The sequence below is a fragment of the Littorina saxatilis genome, linkage group LG9 (assembly GCF_037325665.1).
Source record: "Littorina saxatilis isolate snail1 linkage group LG9, US_GU_Lsax_2.0, whole genome shotgun sequence".
In the NCBI taxonomy this organism is placed as follows: Eukaryota; Metazoa; Mollusca; class Gastropoda; order Littorinimorpha; family Littorinidae; genus Littorina; species Littorina saxatilis.
In genome coordinates, this window is record NC_090253.1 from 13767506 (window position 1) to 13791113 (window position 23608).

General features: G+C 46.1%; 1 protein-coding gene across 1 annotated transcript in view; it reads left to right on the forward strand.

Annotated features, from left to right (window-relative positions):
* LOC138975333 (uncharacterized) overlaps positions 1 to 23608 on the forward strand; it is a 61085-nt gene that overhangs the window by 31837 nt on the left and 5640 nt on the right. The window contains exons 22-32 of the mRNA XM_070347992.1: positions 4515 to 4771; positions 6480 to 6665; positions 7217 to 7642; positions 10972 to 11221; positions 12823 to 13025; positions 13375 to 13647; positions 15204 to 15541; positions 16469 to 16785; positions 19145 to 19394; positions 20454 to 20715; positions 22926 to 23440. Coding sequence (XP_070204093.1) covers positions 4515 to 4771; positions 6480 to 6665; positions 7217 to 7642; positions 10972 to 11221; positions 12823 to 13025; positions 13375 to 13647; positions 15204 to 15541; positions 16469 to 16785; positions 19145 to 19394; positions 20454 to 20715; positions 22926 to 23440 — 3277 coding nt within the window. The remainder of the gene's footprint in view (positions 1 to 4514; positions 4772 to 6479; positions 6666 to 7216; positions 7643 to 10971; positions 11222 to 12822; positions 13026 to 13374; positions 13648 to 15203; positions 15542 to 16468; positions 16786 to 19144; positions 19395 to 20453; positions 20716 to 22925; positions 23441 to 23608) is intronic.

The window sequence follows — 23608 nt, forward strand, 5'->3', positions numbered from 1 at the left end:
GTATTCACTGACTTCCGGTCCTTCCGGATCGCGAAGTCAACCAGTGCAGCCTTCGTTTCCGCATTGCGCGTCGGCTACACTACCGGCAATCGCCGGAAGTGATGATCCGTCCACGCAGGCACGCTACGGCGGCTGCGGCAGGATGGAGTATTCACTGACTTCCGGTCCTTCCGGATCACGAAGTCAACCAGTGCAGCCTTCACTTCCGCATTGCGCGGTTCCGACGGCTACACTTCCGGTTTCGGCCGGACACGCTGCTTCCTCTTCTGGTGCTTCCTTCCGGATACCAGTGGGTGGATTCCAGCGTACGCCTTCCGGCCATTTAGTGCCTAGGCTTGAGCAGGCATCACTCCACTCTGATGGGGGAGTGACGTCAGCTCATCCAGCTCCGGTTTTTGCGGATGGTCGTCCTGCCTACCCTTTACCTTCACAAGGTTCTGGGCTGCAGGATGATGTTCGTGCACAGGCATTTCCGGTTTCCGGTTTGCCAGGGCATGCTTCTGCTTCCGGAACTGGTGTTTTTGGTTTCAGTGCAGCCTTCGCTTCCGCATTGCGTGGTTCTGTCGGCTGCACTACCGGCACTCGCCGGAGGTGATGATCCGTCCACGCAGGCACGCTACGGCGGCTGCGGCAGTATGGAGGTTTCACTGACTTCCGGTCCTTCCGGATCACGAAGTCAACCAGTGCAGCCTTCAATTCCGCATTGCGCGGTTTCGTCGGCTACACTTCCGGTTTCGGCCGGACACGCTGCTTCCTCTTCTGGTGCTTCCTTCCGGATATCAGAGGGTGGATTCCATCGTACGCCTTCCGGCCATTTAGTGCCTAGGCTTGAGCAGGCATCACTCCACTCTGATGGGGGAGTGACGTCAGCTCATCCAGCTCCGGTTTTTTACGGATGGTCGTCCTGCCTACCCTTACCTTCACAAGGTTCTGGGTTGCAGGATGATGTTCGTGCACAGGCATTCCGGTTTCCGGTTTGCCAGGGCATGCTTCTGCTTCCGGAACTGGTGGATTTGGTCATGGTTCCATGTGTGACTATTCTGATGCTCCATCAGTGGTCAACGAGGAGTCTCGGGGTGTGTTTCCGTCGAAGCTCAAGTCTGTTCTTGACATCGCGGCGGAAGTAGCGTCTCGTTTTTTCCCCGAAGGGGTGGTGGCTGCGGACTCTTCCGCTCCGTTCGTTCCTTCGGCCATGGCGGACTTCCGGCCGGTACAGGAAGAGGTTTCTTCCTTCCGGTTCGCCGAGTCTCCGTCAGTGGCTTACCAACTTTCGCATTCGCTGGTTCGTCCAGCACATGCGGGGAGTGGTATTCGGCCAGTGCCTGTTCCGTTACTGCTTCCTTTTGGTCCAGTTCCGGAATCAGCTCAGCAGTGGGTGGCGTCGGCTTCTCAAGCCTCTTCCTTTGTGCCTATGGGCAATAGGAAGCTTAGCTTGCCCACTCAGAGCCAGAGCTGGCTGGTGTCTTTTGCACTCCCTAGGGCTACCCTTCCGGTTCCCCGGGAATTGCTGCCTCTTCTGGCTAAACCGATCAGGCATGATCCGGTTCTGCCGGTTTCTGAGGCTTCCCTCCTCTCTGCTGAGGAGGTTGGACGTTGGCAGATCGAACTGTCCTCCGTTGCGAAGACTCTTGTTCGGACTCTGTTTCGGGCATTGATCGATTCGCTGGTTCCTTTCACTCTCAGTGAGGAACAAAATGCGGACGATGTCTCTGCGTTTTTTTTTTTTACCGCCTTGGCCAAGGTCAAGGAGGAACAATTGCGTCTTTCCTACCTACAGTACACCCAAGCGGTCCTCTGTAGGAGGGATCTCTTCCTCTCGCAGTCCCAGTTCACGGAGCTGGCTACTAGGGAGACCTTGAGAGTCTCCCCGGTGAATCTCACTTCTGTTCTCTGGCAATGGATGCCAGCCAGAAGGGGATTCAGTCGAACAAGGACAGTCAGTTCCTCGACTTCACTCTGCAGGGGGTGAAACAGTCTAAGCCTTCTAAGCAAAGCAGGCTCAGACATTGTCGAACCTCAAGCCAGCTCAGAAGTGGCAGGCGCTGCCGGTCGCTCGTGGCAGGAAGAAGAGGACGGCATCGGGGAGGGGGTGTGGCGGCTCTGGGAGTAAGCCACACCTCCAATGAAGCGCTCCCGATCTCACCCCCCTCCCGCCTTCCACCTTGGTGATGGCGGGAGGCCCCTCCCGTGCGCTTTCCCGTTGGATGTCGGTAGTAGACAGCCAATGGATCGTGGGAGTGGTGAGATCGGGCTTCCGCCTGCTCTGGCGGGAGGTAAAGGCGCCTCTTACCCGAGTGCTACCGCGGTTCAAGCCCCTCTTCTCGCAGGAAGCATGTTCCGTCTTGCAGTCGGAAATTGCCTCCCTGGAGCAGAAGGGCGCGGTGGAGAGAGTTCGGGTCCATAGCTCCCTGGGATTTAAGGGCGTCTTTTCGCCGTTCCCAAAGCGTCAGGAGGACGGCGTCCCGTGTTGGATTTATCTCTCCTCAACACTTTCTTGAGTGAGATAAGTCAAGATGGAGACGCCAGCCTCTGTCCGAGACTCTCTCCGCCCAGGAGACTGGGTGACCTCGATCGATCTCACGGACGCATACTTTCTTTCTTATGCATCCGGCTGACCGGAAATGGCTTTGTTTCCGGTGGGGAGATCAGATCTACCAGTTTCGCGCACTCCCTTTCGGGATGTCCCTCGCACCATGGATTTTCACCATGGTGGTGAGACAGGTCTGTGCACTGGTGAGGTCCTAGGGTATCCGCCTGCGGGCTTATCTGGACGACTGGCTCATCATGAACCAGTCCCAGAGCGGCTGTTCGCAAGATACCCTGATGGTTCTTCGAGAATCCAACTTGTTGGGGTTCTCGATCAACCGGGCAAAGTCGGAGCTGACCCCGTCACAGACATTCACTTATCTGGGGATGTCTTTCGACACGGTCGCGTGGACTGTCCAGCCTTCTTAGAGAAGGGTGGACAAGCTCCAAGCTCAGATTCGCTCCACTTTGCCTCTCCTGATGGCTTCCATCCGTCTGGACTTGGTGGCTCGCTCGCTTAGAGCGTCCACCTCGTCAGTTTATGCTTCCCACCGGAAGGCATGGACTGCCTGGTGTTCAGCTACAGGGGTGAGTTCGGTGGCTCCGCGCTCTATTCAGGTCGCCAACCGCCTCTCTTTCATGTCTTCGCAGGGCGCTTCAGGCTCCTCGTTGAGGGTCCGGCGCTTCGCTATCTCGGCGACTCTTTAGCAGATCGGTCGGTCTGTTCGAGTCGGGGGCGTTATAGCTGCAGTCATTAAAGGGGCTGCTTTTAAGGAAGCTAAAGCTCGTTTGCCCGCTCCCAAGTGGGACTTGTTTTTAATCCTGGAATTCCTACGTTCTGCGGATTTTGAGCCTTTGAGCGAGGCCATTCTGTTCAATGTCACTCGCAAAGCGCTGGTTCTTCTTTTGTTGGCAACGGCCCGACGGGGTAGCGAGGTCCATGCCCTGTCGGGTCAGCCTGGAGATATCTCCCTTTAGTCGGACGGTTCCGCATCTTTGCGTTTCCGGCCCGATTTCCTGGCCAAGAATCAGTCTCCGGGGCAGGCCTCTCCGCTGGTTAGAGTCAAGGCTCTGATCAGCGCGTTGGCCCCGGATGACCTTGATTCGGTCAATTGCCCTGTGAGGGCTCTTCGTCTGTACTTAGCCCGGACTCAGCCGTTTCGGTCTAGTTCTCAGAAGTTGCTGTTTATCTCGCCCTTTTCTAGGCGCGAGTAAGATTTGTCGAAGGTATCGTTGGCCCGGTGGGCTTCCTCGCTCATTAAGCAAGCTTATGAGTGGAGTCGCACAAAGAGGGGGGGGGGGGGGTCATGCCCTCCTTGCCACTTGACTCGGCCCGAGCCCATGAAATGAGTGCGTGGGCATCCTCTCTGGCAGTACTGCGCTCCAGATGTCTAGAGGAGGTGCTGACAATTGCTTTTTGGCGTTCTGAAGATGTTTTCATGAACTTTTATCTTCGGAACGTCTCGGCTCTTCGACAGGATGGCTCCAGGGGCCTTCCAGCCCTCATAGCAGCAGGTCAGTTCCTGTCCAGAACTTGATGGTGAGTTTTGATTCATTTCTAGCCCACCGCCTTGTTGATGTTATCTGCTAATGTGATTCGGAGTAAGAATATGTTATTTAATGGAAAATTTCCTAGATAAATTTTCATTTAATTAATATACTTACCCGAATCACATACTGTATTCCCTCCCACCTGCCCCGCGTATGGTTTTAAGATTTTTAAAGCCGTATGAGAATAGGCACGTGTTCCTAGAGGAAGTGACGTGGCACACACCCGTATGGGAGGTAACTCCCAGTGTGCTGGCCCATTACCAAAGCTACTTTCACTTTCGTTTTGGTGATGAGGTTGCTTCCCTTTAAAATTTTTAGCCGGGTAAGCGTTTTTCAGTGATAAGCATCTCAGGTGACTCAATGCTAATGTGATTCGGGTAAGTATATTAATTAAATGAAAATTTATCTAGGAAATTTTCCATTTCTGTCCTTTTAAGGTGTGTTCGACGTCCACTCCAAGGGTCAAGGTGTGTTTGACTGCGGCAACATCAACACGGAACACGGCTTTCAGCTTCTGGAGGCGTTCCACTTCGCCCTTGAGATGGTCAACAGCAACCAGGGAATTTTCGCTGACATCCTCCAGGGAGTCACACTGGGTGGAGTCGGCTTAGACGCCTGTGAGAGCGCCATCAGGGGAGGCTACCTCGTCTCCAACATCAACAACGGCCTGACCAAGCTCGTCCGTGACGGAAGGGTGAGTGTGGAGACATCTAGTGGTTGAGAGGGGTTTAGTCGTCGCACTGACTGCCAAAAATTTTTTTTGAAATCGGTTGGTTTGGGAACTTTTAAAGTAGTTATCACATACCGTATTTGACGGACTACAAGCCGCGACTTTTTTTAAAAAAAAATCGCATTGCGGCTTATAAAAAGATGCGGCTAAAACGTTACCTAAACTTGAATAGCATTCACCTAATGGAAGTCGCCGCGGATTTTCATTTCGCTCGATTAGCGATTACCGGTACTTTATTAGCTCTCTACTCAAGACTCAGCGCTTTTCTCTTTCTTTCGTGAATCTTCGTTTGTCAACAAGTCGTCGGGACAAGATAGCGTACAGAGAAAGACCGGATGTATCAGGATCTCGCGCGCGCGAGATTTAGTTTTTTTGTGTCTCGCGATAGTTGGAGGAGCGAGAGCCGCCATGTTGTGTTTTCGTCTGCTCGAAATGTGCGCAAAAGTCGTAAATCATCCCCAAAAAAGCTTATTCCGGGCGGGACTACATGTGTGTGTTGGTTACAAATTGTGTGTGTGATATTTTTCTTCAAACTTTTTCACTTTTCTTCTTTGTTTCACTTGTTTATTCTCGGAGCCGATTTCGCCAAATACCGTACTTTCGTTTGCCTGGTTGTTTTGATTGATTGACACGATCTGATTATATTTTTTTTAATATAGTGACGCGGCCTATACGTAGTTCGTCCCAATTTTTTTTTTTAAAGTCGGGGGTGCGGCTTATAAAACGGTGCGTCTTGTAATCCGTCAAATACGGTACTTGTATTATCACTGTGCAATGCTAGAGTTAGTTATTGTAATCTCTGTTTGTGTGTGTGTGAGTGTGTGTGCGTGCGTGTGTGTGTGTGCTTGTGTGTGTGTGTGTGTGTGTGTGTGTGTGTGTGTGTGTGTGTGTGTGTGTGTGCCTGCACGTGTGCACGCGTGTGTTCCGTGTATGTATTTATAGAAAGAATTCAAAATTGACACAGAAAAACTGTGTTTGCAATCAGGTGTGCAAGTGTAAATATACCGAGAGGCATAAATTCCGCAAACTGAACTTTAAAAAATCACAAAAAATCAACTCAGTGGTGAATGTTTTCAATGTTTGAATATTTTATCTATTGGCCATGTTAGTGTTTATAAACCTTCGCTTTATTGATTTTGAATAGAACATCATGAAATGACAATTTTTCAAAACAAGTGACTGAGTCCAAGCGCAATGATTTTGGAAAACGTTCAGTGTTCATCACGTTCAATGCTTTGGCCAGCTCTAAGCATCCCAATCGCTTGCTGTCTCTCTCCTTCATCAAGTCGTGGCATGATTGCGATATCTGATACAGCCAAACAGCCAGTTGCATTTTATAGGGCCATACACTATCTTTTTTACGTTATTGTCTCCCGTTCAGCCCATTGTCTTTATTAGCACAGTGAGCTGTGGCTGGATTAGCAATACTGCAAAGCGCACGCTGACAGCGTGAAACATTTGCTCCGACACTCAAGATGTCAACTACAAATTACAGGTTCAATTTGATTTTCGTTTGAGAGCAAAATCGTTCAATGCACTATTTGCAGAATTTATGCCTTTCAGTATACATGTATGTGTGTCTGTGTGCGAGCCTGACAGCCTGCTTGCACGCCTATCAACGTAGTGTACCTTGCTTACCTTTATTTACCTGTATGTTGACGCTGTTGTACAGGAGATCAGCCCAGAAGAGATAGACGTGTACATCGGGTCATACAGCAGCGACAGCTCCATCTACCTGGCCAGGATTCTGACCGATCTTGAGACCCCTCAGATCAGCTACGCCTCCACGTCCAATACTCTGGAGAATAACCTTATCTACCCTTACTTCTTCCGCACCGTGCCCGCCGACGATAAGCAGGTGAGAGAGAACAAGACGTTGCCTTTGATGGTTTTGGGGTGTGGAGTAAGACTGTCAGAACGAGCAGTCATGATGAGTCAGGAAAACAAGGAGTGATCAATAGTAACATCGGAGTTAACACTTTTTACCCCACCTATGTTGACCAAAGTTTTTTTAGCCGAGACCAGCTGTGCTGCAGCAGGTCACTCAGAATTGTAGTAGCTGTGTAAAAACTGTATCAACACGCTGGAATGCAGGCGTTAGATTGACGTTACAAAGGAAGCGACTGAAGCTAACAGTCTGAGCAAATACACAGGTTCAATCAATAATCAACAACCAGGAGTCTATTTGCAACAGGTGGAAAGGCGGAGAAAGCTGTGTTCTTCAAAAAGAAATTGCCTCCCCTGTGATGAAACTCGAGCCTCAGATTCCCAATAAATTCCAAATAAAGACCCTCCTTTTTATGACCGATTTTTCTTGACATTTTCAAGGTCGTTAGTAGGAGGTTTTACTGTAGTATTATTAGTATTATTATTAATTCAGGTAAATATTTCCACCTGCTCTTCCCACAGGTACTTGGCATGCTGAAATACCTGGACCAGAACAACTTGAGGTATGTCCAGCTGCTCTACACAGATGACTCCTACGGACTGCAGGGTATCAACCAGTTCGACCTCCTTATCCGCATGCACAACTTCTCCATCTGCGTTGCCCAGCGGGTCGTCTTCCCCGAAAGCGGGGTCGTGTCTCAGGAGAGCTCTGATGATGCCGTCGTCGACCTTCTCCAGAAACCTGTGGCCAACACTGTGGTCATTTTTGCCGGGACAAACTACATCCGCGCCTTCCTGGAAGCCGTGCAACGCTCTCCTGCCGCCACGCGTAGCTTCAAGTTCGTCGGCCCGTCAACGTGGGGTGCCAGTTACGCCGTGACGGAAAAGATCCCGGAGGTCGGCAACGACGCTGTGACCTTTGCCTTGGACTTCCAGGGTGGTGTTGGGGTAGGTTGGTTGTATGTGTGAGAAACAAAGGGAAGTAAGCGGTCTAAATGCATACGACATACGACATGTGCCATAGAGTAAATAAGAGTTATTTATTCGTTTGAGATTTTTTTGTATGTATGTTATTTAGTGTATTGTCCTCATGCATGTGTGCACAATCCGCTGTGTTGCCCATGCAGGCGCACATACGAATTACCGCAAATTCTGTTCAAATTACTGATTCATGAGATTGCAAGACAGTACAGTACAAACACGCTCGCATATTCTGTTTGAGTGACTGGTTCATGCGAAAGCAAAGCGGCAAATGCTAAAAAAAAAAAAAGGAAAAAAAAGATTATTCATACCATAAATTTCATCTCAGTTTCTTCTTGAATGGGGGAACACATTATCAACGCCAGATATATTTAGTATTGGCTTTGCAGTGTACATGCATGTAAGCATAGATAAAACAGTCAAACTATTTCCTGTCCGGCTGACGATCTGAGCAGGTGAAAATCCACAAAGATCATTGCCAGCCTCAGTGATACAGTTGAATCTCCCTTTTACCCCCACCCCACCCACCCTCTTTCTTTCAAGACCTTGCTTAGGCCAACAACAAAAATAGGTCTGTTTACGGTAACATAGGCCCAAAAAATAGGGTCGGTAGGTCGGGATTTTTTTTTTTTTTTTTTTTTTTTTCAAAAAAACCATATTTTTACTTTTTTTTATTTTTTTTATTTTATTTTTTTTTCCCCAAATGCCAAAAAAAAGTCTAGGGTCGCGCGAAAAAAATAGGGTCGGTCGGGTTACCGTAAACAGACTTTTTTTTTTTGGCCTTATTCAGATTTTCTGTTCATACCTTTTGTAAATTTACCCCCTCATTTATATTCCCTCCTTTTTAAGACCTGAATTTCTCCAATGTTGTGAGGTCTTCTTCTTCTTCTGCGTTCGTGGGCTTAAACTCCCATGTACACTCGTGTTTTTTGCACGAGTGGAATTTTACGTGTATGACCGTTTTTTACCCCGCCATTTAGGCAGCCATACGCCGTTTTCGGAGGAAGCATGCTGGGTATTTTCGTGTTTCTATAACCCACCGAACTCTGACATGGATTACAGGATCTTTTTCGTGCGCACTTGGTCTTGTGCTTGCGTGTACACACGGGGGGTGTTCGGACACCGAGGAGAGTCTGCACACAAAGTTGACTCTGAGAAATAAATCTCTCGCCGAACGTGGGGACGAACTCACGCTGACAGCGGCCAACTGGATACAAATCCAGCGCGCTACCGACTGAGCTACATCCCCGCCCTGACTGAGCTACATCCCCGCCCTGACTGAGCTACATCCCCGCCCTGACTGAGCTACATCCCCGCCCTGACTGAGCCACATTCCCGCCCTGACTGAGCCACATCCCCGCCCTGACTGAGCCACATCCCCGCCCTGACTGAGCCACACCCCCGCCCTGACTGAGCCACATCCCCGCCCTGACTGAGCCACATCCCTGCCCTGACTGAGCTACATCCCCGCCCTGACTGAGCTACATCCCCGCCCCGACTGAGCTAGATCCCCGCCCCGACTGAGCTAGATCCCCGCCCCGACTGAGCTACATCCCCGCCCTGACTGAGCTACATCCCCGCCCTGACTGAGCTACATCCCCGCCCTGACTGAGCTACATCCCCGCTACCGACGGAGCTACATCCCCGCTACCGACGGAGCTACATCCCCGCCCTGACTGAGCTACATCCCCGCCCTGACTGAGCTACATCCCCGCCCTGACTGAGCTACATCCCCGCCCCGACTGAGCTACATCCCCGTCCCGACTGAGCTACATCCCCACCCTGACTGAGCTACATCCCCGCCCTGACTGAGCTACATCCCCGCCCTGACTGTACCACATCCCCGCCCCGACTGAGCCACATCCCCGCCCTGACTGAGCTACATCCCCGCCCTGACTGAGCTACACCCCCGCCCTGACTGAGCCACATCCCCGCCCTGACTGAGCCACATTCCCGCCCTGACTGAGCCACATTCCCGCCCTGACTGAGCCACATCCCCGCCCTGACTGAGCTACATCCCCGCTCTGAGGTCTTAATGGAGGGGTTCCACAGTACAAATATTTCAGACACCTTGTGCATTTATGTATACAGTGGAACCCCCCTTTTAAGGCCCCCCAATTCAAGTCTTCCTCCCTTTTAAGACCTTGTTTTCTCAGACTTTCTATTCATTATAACCTCTGTAAGTTTACCCCCATTTTAAGACTCCCTCCTTTTTAAGACCTGATTTTCTCAGATTTTTTGAGACCTTAATTAAACGAGGGGTTCCACAGTACAAATATTTCAAACACATTTTGCATGTACAGTGGAGTCCAGCTATAACGAACCTGGGTATAACGAAATCCCGCTTTTAACGAACCGCCATTGATTTCCCGGCAGACAGCCTTCTATTTCTTACTTGTTACTTTCTGGCTACAACGAACCTTTTGAACTCATTTGCATAACGAACCCCTCTTATAACAAACACGTTTTCATCGCCCCAGAGTCGTTTTGTCTCTAAAAGTCACAAGGCTACAACGAACTGATGTCAATAATTCTCTCCAAAGACAAAAATACACAAACACAAGTAAAAGTATACCGGTAACAAACGGTCGAAGAATGAAAATAAGCCGCACATCAAAGGAAGAATACAGAGTGGAAATATGTGTGCTCTGTGTGTGCGGCGAGATCAAAGGCAGGTCCATTGTGATGCCTTGACACTGACCTTCCCAGGGGTCAATGACCCAGTTTTAGATATGAGAGGTGGTTCCCCTGTCATATCTGAGAGAGGAAACACTTCCTGCACCGGGGTCAGTGACCGAGTTTAACCAATGGGGCGGTCTCTTTGATGTCTTGAGAGGAAACATGGCCAGGGTAGTACCTGGTACATGTAGCTGAAACATGCATTATTACAAGTTGTTTGACTGGTACTCAGGCGGTCTCTTTGATTTTTTTCTTTGAGGAGGAAAAAAGTCGCGCCTTATGACCCCGAAAATACGGTACATGCTTTTACACGACTTTTTAAATTTTACTTCTAAAATTACAGTAAAGTGAACATTTGAACTATGCCTCTCTATGGATTATATTATGAAGCTGTTGAAAACATGCAGAGATTGTACTCTCCAAGGAAAGATCGATGGGACGATCATTAATTTTGAAGGTGAGTGGGAAAACTTGTCTTGAGGCCATTTAGGGTTGAAAACTCTACAGCGAATTACTGATATAACGAACTAAAATGTATCTCCCTTGAGATTCGTTGTACCCGGACTCCACTGTATGTGTACTTTGCATCTCACGCCTTCTCCCTATCCACACTCCAGGGATTCATGAATTCCTACCTGGAGCTGCGCAACCCCACAAACGCCGGGAACAACCCTTGGTTCGAAGAGTGGTTCCAGCACATCCTCAACTGCTACACCTCCCCCACCAACAACGGTCGTTACCCGGTGGCTTGCAGCTCTAGCGCCACCCTTGGGCAGAAGGTGGTTGAAGACCTGGGAATTCTTCACGTCATGAACGCTGTCTACTCTGCCGCTTTTGCTCTTGACTCGACTCTCAAAGAGAAGTGTGGTGAGTAGACAATTTCAATTTTGATTTAAAAAAGAATCCAGTAATCGTATAAAATATATCAGGGCTGTTCCTAGCTTGCGTTTCAGTGTGAGTTAAAAATAGCCCGGCAGAGAGAATAGCTTGGTTACCAACAGCTGCAGCCAGCACACTGTTAAGCTCGCTTGCCTGTTATACCCAACTGCTTCCGCGCTATACTGGGAGATTGGCCTTCTCTGTGCATAGCCATGAGAGAGATACTAGCTGCTGTGTTATCTCTGCTGTGAGGAAAGGATGGGTGCTAGAAATAGCCTGCAGCTAAAGTAGCAGAAATGAAGCAATGGGAACAGCTGTGATAGTGTTACAGGGTGACAGTCAGTCCCCCCCTTACACAGAAACAGCTCTGCACTGATAGAGTGGCCTCCCAGCCTTGAGTATGAGCATTTTATAGTAGCTCGTATGTTTCTTGTGTGGTATTAGACAGCTTACACCTGTCGGATATATAGAAAGCTGTTTGTGATAGGGTCTGGCTGCTGTTGTCTCCGGGTATGCTGTTGTCTCCGGGTATGCTCTTGTCTCCGGGTATGCTCTTGTCTCCGGGTATGCTCTTGTCTCCGGGTATGCTCTTGTCTCCGGGTATGCTCTTGCCAACCTTTGAGTTCACATAGCAGTTTTTATGCAAACAATTGTCTGATGCAATCAAGAGCAGTTAGTGATTTCTTTTCTGGTTATTTTCGTATACGAAATTGTAAAACATTGGAAACTTCTGGTTCACACGAACACTAAATATTTGCATGTACGGATTGGATAAGTTGTACAAAATTATTTTATTAATACTTTTTTGATCAAATTAATTTATCCACAATATTAAAAAGTAAGATCACCACTATTCTGGATGATTTTTTTTTTTTTTGAGTCACTTGAGAAAAAGTGACTCTATGTAATCGGTCAGTGTTAGTCTGTCCGGCCGGCCGTCCGGCCGGCCGGCCGTAGACACCACCTTAACGTTGGACTTTTCTCGGAAACTATCAAAGCGATCGGGCTCATATTTTGTTTAGTCGTGACCTCCAATGACCTCTACACTTTAACGATGGTTTCGTTGACCTTTGACCTTTTTCAAGGTCACAGGTCAGCGTCAAAGGAAAAATTAGACATTTTATATCTTTGACAAAGTTCATCGGATGTGATTGAAACTTTGTAGGATTATTCTTTACATCAAAGTATTTACATCTGTAGCCTTTTACGAACGTTATCAGAAAAACAAGGGAGATAACTAGCCTTTTCTGTTCGGCAACACACAACTTAACGTTGGGCTTTTCTCGGAAACTATAAAAGTGACCGGGCTCAAATTTTATGTGAACGTGACTCATTGTGTTGTGAATAGCAATTTCTTCCTGTCCATCTGATGCCTCATATAATATTCAGAACTGCGAAAGTGACTCGATCGAGCGTTTGCTCTTCTTGTTTTTTTAAATAGGGAAGGGGGTTGAGAGGTGTATTTTTGTATTTCTAAATGATACCAACACACACAAGCATGCATGCAACACAAATACACATACTCACATGTGTTCTTTTAACGAAATAAGGTACAACCTAAAAATGTCCCCTGTTGTTCGGTCACACAGGCGAGAACTACGCAGCAGTGTGTGAAGCCTATCGCAGCAACAAGCAAAGACGCACCAGTGTCCGCGACAAGCTCGAGATGGTCAATTTCACGGATCCCACCGGCGTAGAGTTCCGCTTCATTGACCGTGCAGGCAATAAGGGCTACAAGCTGTTCAAGTTTGCAAGCAGCCCGCTGGACAGGAATGACTACAACCGTCTGAATGTGAGTGAATGTCTTCAGCCGTTGTTGGTTTTTAAGAGAATGACTACAACTGCTGAATGCGAGTGGATGTCTTTGGTCTGTCAATTCTTTTTAAAGAACAGAAAAGAAAAAAAGTGTGATTCCTAGTTTGCTAGCAGCTTGCTACACATGAATGACTACAACCGTCTGAATGTGAGTGAATGACTTTGGTCTGTCTATTTTGTTGAAGAAAAGAAAAGAAAAATTGGTGCTTCATGGCAATTTTGAAAGAAGCGTACATCCAAAGCTAGGACATGATTTTCTGAGGTCTCAAAAGAGGGTTTGGTCTACTTTTGTGACCAAAGTTTTTCCATCATTTTGCTCTTTCTAGATTGGCAACTTTACCAGTGACAACAAGCTACAAGTCAACATGGCGCTGGCACCGAAATACAACGGAAGCTGCGAGCGCAAGGATGCCTGTGTGGAGTGTCCTACTGTCCGCAATCGCGGGGTCCGTTACGCTATGGGAGGAGACCTGAACGGCAAGGCGACCATCGTGGGGATCTTTGACGTGCACCAGCGCGGCTCGGAGCTGTATCAGTGCGGCCCCATCAACATGGAGGGGTTCTATCAGTTCCTCTCCTTTTTCTGGACTTACAACGAGGTAGGGAATCGTTTGCAAAATAACATTTCCCAAGCAGTTTTGACAAGTTTGAGATTTTTTATAATTAAATATTATAAATTAAAAATGTGCAAAAGCTGTACAATCAGAGTGGCCCAATGAGCATTCAGGGGTATCTATAGTGTGTTGCCTTTTTCGGGACTTGGGCAAATTAGGGGTTAATGATCGTCAACGGCAAAATGAGACTTGCCATGTTGTTGTTGGAAGTCATCTTTACAGAATAAGAAAGGGAACAAAATAATTCAGTATATGGAAGGTGTTGTAATCGCTGCATGTCTAGCGACAATCCGTTGGGATTCCTTTGCACTTACATCAGCCGTAATCCATCCTTTCACAGAAATACAAATCATTTAACCTGTTCGCTGGCAGCAAAGATTTTTTTTCAAAGAATTCCCTGTATTTACCTGAGTTGAAAACTTACAAGGTACCCTTGATGAATAATTGGATACACCCCACAGGCACACATTGTGTGTTGTTCTTCTTCTCTGTTGTATTTTTTCTTTCTTTCTTCTTCATCATGGGCTTAGACTCCCACATTCACTCATGTTTTTAGCACAAGTGGATTTTTACCTGAATGACCGTTTTTACCCCGCCATTCAGGCAACCTACGCCGATTTCGGGGGAGGCATGCTTGGTATTTTTGTGTTTCTATAACCCACCGAACTCTGACATGGATTACAGGATCTTTTCCGTGCGCACTTGGTCTTTTGCTTGCGTGTACACACGAAGGGGGTTAAGTCACTTGCAGGTCTGCACATAAGTTGACCTGGAAGATCGGAAAAATCTCCACTCTTAACCCACCAGGCGGCAGCGACCGGGATTCGAACTCACGACCTCCCGATTAGGAGGCTGATGTCTTACCACCACGCCACTGCGCCCATCAGTGAAAGGGTTAATCTATGCTTTCTCAGAGAAAAAGAATCTTTAAATTCTATCCTTTCACAGAAAAAGAATCATTTACAAGCTCACAATCTTCTCAAAATTCATTTCAAGTTGTACCAGCAGTAATCCATCCTTTCACAGAAGAAAAGAATAACAGTCTTTTACAAAATGCAATACAGGTTGCAGAAGCCGGTAACATTCGCTTGCAGAAGAAAAAAAATCATTTCACAGAAGCAAAAAAATAACAGCCTTTTACAAAATGCATTACAGACTGCACAAGCCGTAAATTCCATTCTTTACCAGAAAAAAGAAACATTAAATCTATCCTTTCCAGATCAAAGAAACATTTAATCTATCCTTTCCAGAACAAAGAAACATTTAATCGATCCTTTCACAGAACAAAGAAACATTTAATCTATCCTTTCCAGAACAAAGAAACATTTAATCTATCCTTTCACAGAAAAAAGAAACATTTAATCTATCCTTTCACAGAAAAAAAGAAACATTTAATCTATCCTTTCACAGAAAACGGAAACATTTAATCTATCTTTTCACAGGAAAAAGAAACATTTAATCTATCCTTTCACAGAAAAAAGAAACATTTAATCTATCCTTTCCCAGAAAAAGTAATAAGTTTTTTACTAAATGCATTTCAGGTTGCACAAGCCAGCAACATTCGCTTGCTGGCTCTGGACACGTGCTCCAACAGTATGAGGGTGGGGCAAGACTTGTACGGCCTCCTTAAGGACGGGGAGTTGTGCAACACCGAGCCTTTCGACATGGGCAGGCTGGGCTTGGACAACATCAGCGGCGTGGTGGTGACGGGCGAGGAGAACACGATGGCGGCAGCGCGCTTGTTGGAGCCGCTGATGGTGACGTACATGAGCGCAGATTCCGTGTCGCCCCTGATGGACAGCTACCAGTACCTGCTTAGGGCCCGAGCTCCGTGGTCGGCCTTTGCCAGCATCCTGTCCAAGTTCTTGAAAGACAGCGGGTGAGATTTCTTGTATTTTTGTTGTTGTGTTTGTTTGTGTAACCAAGTGCAGGGAGCACAACTATCACCTTAATTTGAAGGTAAAACCAGTCGAACATATTTGAGATTTTAGAGCTAGTTTCTTAGCCCTGCAAAATCTGCTGTGAGTATGCAAAGTTCCCTTGAGCATACCAGGAGACAGCAGCAACCAGACCTCATCACAAACAGAACTCTACAATTGACAGGTGTCTAACTGGCGACTGACGTACACGAAACGTCGAGCTACTATAAATAGTCTAGGCTCAAGGCGTCAAGGCCGGCAGACAACTCACACTTGCTTGATTGATTGCTTAATTGTTTGATTGTTTGCGCGGTTATTTTTAGGCTGGATATCTGCAGTTTTTGATCTCGAGTTGGGTTGCTGGTGGAAAATTTGTCTGGAGAGTTGCAGAGGAAGAAATTGGTGTAGGATAAGCTTCAATGTGTGTGAATCTCTCAAGGTTTATCTAAGCGATGGTTCAATACTGACAAAGAAAGGTCTATATCTGTTCATTTTCTAGCCGCTAAGGCATCTAATTTAACCCTATCGTGATGCTTGAATGCGTCATGGGAGCCGAGACTGCCCTACACATTCAGAGTACAGTGGGACTTTCCTTTTCACACCTTCAAACATCTGAAAAAATCAGGTCTTAAAAAGGAGGGAATCTTAAAATGGGGGTCATTTTGCAGAGGTTGTGAACTTAAAGTCTCAGAAAACAAGATCTTAAAAGGGAGGGAGTCTTAAAATGGGAGGTCTTAAAAGGGGGGTTCCACTGTATCAATGTTGCACCCTTGTTGGTTTAAGCAAAATTGTATTCAAAATTCATGACATGAAACAATTGAAAGTATACAACTGGGACACGCACTCAAGCAAATGCTTGTTTTACCTGACCATTTTTGTTGATGCAGGTGGACCTACGTCAACACCATGTACTACGCCAGCGGACTGGGCAATGAGGAGTACATCGCCTTCCAGAAAGCCTCCACGGACAGCGGAATCTGCCTGGGCGGAGGCCTAGCCATTCCAGACGGTGCTTCCGACAATGACATTCGCACAGCCCTGGCAGAGCTTGATTCAAGCTCTGGAGCGAATGTGGTGGTGCTTCTCACACCTCCAGCGGTGACCATGAGGATTCTGAGTCTGGCGCAGGAACTGGGGATCGCTGATGACTACCTGTGGATCTTTGGCATTGACGACCCTCAGGTGCTCAACATCATCCCTGCAGGTGAGAGAGAAACATTTTTAATAAGATTTCAGCTGCAAAGTTTGTCAATTTTTGTATACATTTTTCTAAATCTAAACAACGAAGTGACTGTGGTAAGATGAACAAAGTTAAAAAACAAAGGAATACTGTACTCACCAATACAAGAACGGGACAAGACGATACGAATTTTCGCTTATGGAAGCTTCATCAGGAAAAACAAGAACACAAAAGACAACAAAAAGCAGACGCAACACGGAACGAACAAGGTTTGAAAGAAAATGGAGGGGAAACACGCAAAAAAGGGAAGGAACTCTAGGAACGGAAATGAATGAAAGGGGAGAGAAGTGGTTGGATGATGTCATGGGCACAGGCATACTAGACTAAAAGTGATACACATTCATAAAAGGGGGGTGGGGGTGGGGACAGAGGAAAAAAAATTAATAAATAAATAAATAAATAAAAAATTTAAAAAAAATAAATAAAAAAATAAAAAGGGGGTAGGGGGGGGGGGAACGTACGCACGCACACGCACACACACACACACACACACACACACACACACACACACACACACACACAACCAAACACATGAAATCACACATAAACACACACACACATGACATTCACACTCAAACACACACACACACACGTACTGTAAATCCACAGTATGTTTGGGGAATACAAGTACATCACATTTTCGCATTCAAACCATCAGGTGTGGATGTGCCCAGGAATAATATAAAATCGGACTCTACTTGTTTTCTGTCTGTGGAGGTGCTGTACATTTGCCAGACACCTTTCACACGTGCATCCAGGGAGGTGTGGTTGCTGCTGTTGAAATGTTGGGCAACAGACCTACAGCGGCGATGCCGAATATCTGCCAGATATTGCACTAGCCGCAATCTCATCTATGCCATATCCTGTCTCAAATGTCCCAAAGTACTCTACATTGGTGAGACCGAAAGAACCCTCTCTACCCGCTTCACCGAACATCTGGCAGATATTCGGCATCGCCGCTGTAGGTCTGTTGCCCAACATTTCAACAGCAGCAACCACACCTCCCTGGATGCACGTGTGAAAGGTGTCTGGCAAATGTACAGCACCTCCACAGACAGAAAACAAGTAGAGTCCGATTTTATATTATTCCTGGGCACATCCACACCTGATGGTTTGAATGCGAAAATGTGATGTACTTGTATTCCCCAAACATACTGTGGATTTACAGTACGTGTGTGTGTGTGTGTTTGAGTGTGAATGTCATGTGTGTGTGTGTTTATGTGTGATTTCATGTGTTTGGTTGTGTGTGTGTGTGTGTGTGTGTGTGTGTGTGTGTGTGTGTGTGTGTGTGTGTGCGTGTGCGTGCGTACGTTCCCCCCCCTACCCCCTTTTTATTTTTTTTTATTTTTTATTTTTTTTATTTTATTTTATTTATTTATTTATTTATTTATTTATATATTTTTTTTTTTTTTTTCCCTCTGTCCCCACCCCCACCCCCCTTTTATGAATGTGTATCACTTTTAGTCTAGTATGCCTGTGCCCATGACATCATCCAACCACTTCTCTCCCCTTTCATTCATTTCCGTTCCTAGAGTTCCTTCCCTTTTTTGCGTGTTTCCCCTCCATTTTCTTTCAAACCTTGTTCGTTCCGTGTTGCGTCTGCTTTTTGTTGTCTTTTGTGTTCTTGTTTTTCCTGATGAAGCTTCCATAAGCGAAAATTCGTATCGTCTTGTCCCGTTCTTGTATTGGTGAGTACAGTATTCCTTTGTTTTTTAACTTTTTTACATTTTTCTAGTCGGCAAAAAGGATTTGATGGATGAACACTCCCAAAGCACTTTTTACGACAAAAAGTGTCAGGTTGTAAGACATTTTTGTCAGGTAAAAGTTCTAGGTCTTTAGTTGATAGTAATTTTTGAGAAAGTAACAAGAACTTGTTTTCAAGAATCCAGTGGATGTAGGTGACCAAATGACACCAAAAGAACAAAAGTCACCAGGAAGGTTTCTCCTAGGTAATGCATATGTTGATATTGTATCTGTTTGAGGTTTGTTTTTTTTGCGGACATATACTTCAAAGTACCCATCCTCAAGCCAGCAGTGTTAATGTTAAATCTCTCCTCAAAGTACCCATCCTCAAGCCAGCAGTGTTAATGTTAAATCTCTCCCGAAAATGGTGTGTGGCTGCCTAAATGGCGCGGTAAAAACTGTCATACACATAAAAACCCACTCGTGCAAACAATGACGAGCGTGCGTGGGAGTTTCAGCCCATGAATGCTGAAGGAGAAGAAGGTGTTATATCTTTTCCACTTCATTTCTTTCACAGGCACCAGTTCTCAGGACATTTGCATTGGTGTCCTGTATCTTTTTAAACTCATTTCCGTGGCAGGTGTGTCCTTCCAAGCACTCATCCTCAGGCCAGTAGTGCCCCCTCAGACCGACTTCAGCACCTACGTCAGCAACCTGGAATTTGACCCCAACCACCCAGACCGTAACCGTGCGGCCATTCCAAAAGTGTGGTGGGAGGATGTGTACCAGACTGTGCTCCGTTGCCGTTTGGCGGATGCAGACTACCCCTCACAGTTTACTTTCCCTTGCGCAAGAAATCTCACAATTGGTGGCATGGATGTAGGCAACAAGTGAGTAGCACGACATTTCATCTTTTCCTGTACGCTGGTACATTGAAACTTTTGTTTTAAGGCCTCCAGAAACCTGCAAAAATGTGACCCTCCACCACGAAATGAGTCGCATGTCACCTTTGCATGATTTTCATATTTTTACATTTTCCTAAAGAGTTTTTCATGCTCTATCCAGTGGTGAAAACCGTTTTAGAAAAGAGCGAAAACTGTTTGAGTTATAAGCCTGTAACTAAGGTGACCCTCACACTATTACCAGACACTCCCCGGACTTATATTTAGCCTAAAGCAGAACCGCGTGAGGTGACATGCGACTCATTTCGTGGTGGAGGGTCACAAATGAGGTCTTCTTGTCGTTCGCCTAGTATGATGTCTTGTAATGGAGGGAGTCTTACAATAGAGGCAGATTTACAGGCTCTCTGAAGAGAAAGTCAGAGGGAGTCTTACAATAGAGGCAGATTTACAGGCTCTCTGAAGAGAAAGTCAGAGGGAGTCTTACAATAGAGGCAGATTTACAGGCTCTCTCAAGAGAAAGTCAGAGGGAGTCTTACAATAGAGGCAGATTTACAGGCTCTCTCAAGAGAAAGTCAGAGGGAGTCTTACAATAGAGGCAGATTTACAGGCTCTCTCAAGAGAAAGTCAGAGGGAGTCTTACAATAGAGGCAGATTTACAGGTTCTCTCAAGAGAAAGTCAGAGGGAGTCTTACAATAGAGGCAGATTTACAGGCTCTCTCAAGAGAAAGTCAGAGGGAGTCTTACAATAGAGGCAGATTTACAGGTTCTCTCAAGAGAAAGTCAGAGGGAGTCTTAAAGCACAACGCACACACATGCATGCACACATATGCACTCACGAAAATTCACGCACGTGCACACACACACATACACACAAGCAAAGTGTTTGTAATTTGAGATCAGTTTTGATTATATTCAGTCTCTTGATTTACATGTCCTGAAAAAATCCTGAACAAAGCCTTATCAATCAACGCTCAGTTTCTGGTCAGTAGGCTACAAGGTACCCTTCAAGGTTACCCTTTAACTCAATTATTCACATCTTGTTTTCAGGTCAGTGCACTACACATACCTAGCCACGGCCTTTTCCGCACTTGGGTTCGACAAATTCTACGAAGATTGTTTGGGAGGGGAATCTGTGCAGGGATGTCTCAGGCGTAGACAAAAGCCTCGTAAGGACATACGAGATGCTGTCTTGAACTATGTGCACGCTAATGGTTTTACCTACGAGTTTAACAAGCCCATGCGCTATGTGGAGACTGACTACGATATCTTTGTCGTGGACGTGGAAAACGGCATGGTCAAAGGGGAGCCGGTAAGTGAAACCATGTACTGGTTAGGTTCAATAGAATTATTAACTAACTGTCCCCACTTTCCTCATTTTGGACATTTCCATGTTTCATCCATATAATATTTTAAGTTATTGAGACATCTCAGTGCACAAAGGGATTTATAGAGCAAATCGAGAACACTCATTATTGAACGAAGCGCATAGCGCTGAGTTTAATAATTATTTTCGAGATTTGCTCTATAAATCCCTTAGTGCACTGGGATTGTTTCAATAACGATATTGTCGGTACCGCCATAGAAAAAAGAAGATACAGCACGCACATTTTGCTACGTGCATTTGAATAGGCATAACTGTGTGGTCAGGTCGTAGAAGATCTACATTTGTGTGGGCTGTCTCAAGTGTGTCGTGCTTTCGTCACACACAAACTCTTGTTTTAATTTCTGTTGGTAAATTCCAGTGTAGCGTTAAGCTAAACAGTGATGATCTTTCAGAGAGACCTCATTTCAACTTGGAGAAAGGACTGTGTTCTTAGTTATTTGCGATTCGAAACCTCCAGTCAAGCTTCGACGGATTGACTGTGCAGAGTGACTCCCCTTGAATTGACTACCCCCCGAAGGACTCGACGGTTAGCACATTTTCAAAATAAATGTGGCATGTTTCCCGTGTGGTATCTTCCCTCATCGGGGAGTCTGGTACTAAATATGTACGGTAAGAATGCTCTGAACCCTACACGTATTATATCCCCATCGTTTTATCGTTCACATTTGCCCAACATGTTAATTTGCTGAGCGGGGTTTATGTCGTCTGCTAGGCTAGGGCAATCGAACCACTGCAGTCTGCACTGAGTCTGCACGCATGAGGCAGGCTGGTAATAAGTCTTATATATGGTAAGAACGTTCTGAACCCTACACGTTTTCGATTACGATTGTTCTTGCCTTGAAATAATAATTCGGAAACCATTCATTTACTGAACTGATGCAGTCGTATTTCAGTGTAGTCTGCTACGTATGACAGAGTCGATCGAGTCAGTCTTCCAAATGCTGGTCTAAAACTGGTACGTTATCGGAATAACACTTGTGTTTTCTGTTAGCCGCTGGGAATTGTATACTAACTCATCATTTGGTAATGTGGATGATAGGCTACATGCCACTAACACGGCATATGAGAAGAATCTATGCTAGTCGGCAAAAATGAGATGAAACACAGCGGCTTCTATTTTTAGATCAGTGGCACAGGCACATGCAATCTGTCAGAAAAAAACCCACTTCTGCTTTGATTGAGAAGCAGGGAATTTATGGTCATTTGGTATTGTGGAGAATATAAGCTACATGTCATTAATTAATTCTGAGGATGAGAGCACAGTCTCGCTTAGGCAAAGGGCGGAAGAATACGCTCTGTGGAAAAGTTGGAGTGCGCTAACAGTTTTAGCGCATCGCCATTAGCCAATCAACTGGTTCACATCAGTCATGTGACACCAGTACTTACTGACAATTAATATTATGTTTAGAACAATTTGTTATTAACACATGCTTAAAACTGTTTTGTCTTCTTTGCAAGTTACAGTTAGACACAGTGGGGTCAAGTTTGGGTTAATAGAATCTTGTCATTCTATCTGATGTTTTCGAAGCTTAATTACATCTGTGAAACTTCCAACAATTTTTGGATGACTTCCGGTCATGACTTAAGTCTTGTTGGTCCTGATCTTAATTTCAAGACACCATAGCATCGAGTTAGGGACAAAATGTATAATGCATGTTCACTAGAACCCCCCTTTTAAGACCTTACAAAATCTGAGAAAATCAGGTCTTAAAATGGAGGTAAATTTACAGTGGTTATGAACAGAACGTCTGAAGAAACAAGGTCTTAAAAAGGAGGTTGTCTTAAAATGGAGGTAAATTTACAGTGGTTACGAACAGAACGTCTGAAGAAACAAGGTCTTAAAAGGGAGGGAGTCTTAAATTGGGGGTCTTAATAGGGGGGTTCCACTGTATTTTCACTTTCTTCAATGTTCATGGAGCTAGAGCAGCAGATAATTTGTTTCTAATTCATACTACTTATGGCAAAGGTGAGTCGTATAAGCATTTTTGCTTTTGTTGTTTAACAACATGGTCTCCAATGTAGAGTCATATGGCCCGCCTACAGCCATGCAATAACATGTTTGTGCTGGGTTTTAGGAAATGTAGTCATATGGCCCGCCTACAGTCATGCAATAACATGTTTGTGCTGTGTTTCAGGAAAAGTACAAGACCTACTCCAGAGGTTCCTTCACTCCCTACACTCGTCTCCTCCAAAAAGAATCCGTGTGCCAGAACACTGACGGCTGCGGCTGCAACAACATCAACCCCTTCGCACAACCCCAGACAGGCGATCAGTTCAAACCCACGAGTCCCCGCAACTACTACAAGTACAACTCGAAACTGGAGCAGGTGTACGAGTGGCCGGTGTGGGCCATCGTCATGGGCGTTCTCACCTGCCTGGGTCTCCTCGTCACCATCATCGCCTTCATCTACCTGATCATCGCCTACCCCATCAAGGGCGGGACGTCGGTTCTGGGCTACCTGACCATGATCGGCATCATGGGAATTTACGCCATCAACTTCGCCTTCTTCCTGCACGCATCAGACGCCACGTGCGGCGCGCGGCGGTTCGTGATGGGCGTGGTGTACACCATCGTGTTTGCGTCGCTGCTGGTGAAGGCAGTGGACAACTGGAGGTTTGCCAACATGGAGTACAGCAACAACCAGTACAGGTCAGTTGATGAGCGCTATGCGTTTTTGTGCAATGGTTTGAGTTTGGGTTAGTGGCTGTGTCTGTGCTGGTATGAATTTTTTTTTAAATGTTTTGAGTGTGTGTTAGTGTCTGTGTCTGTGCTGGTACTTTTTTTTTTTTAATGTTTTGAGTTTGTGTCTGTGCTGGT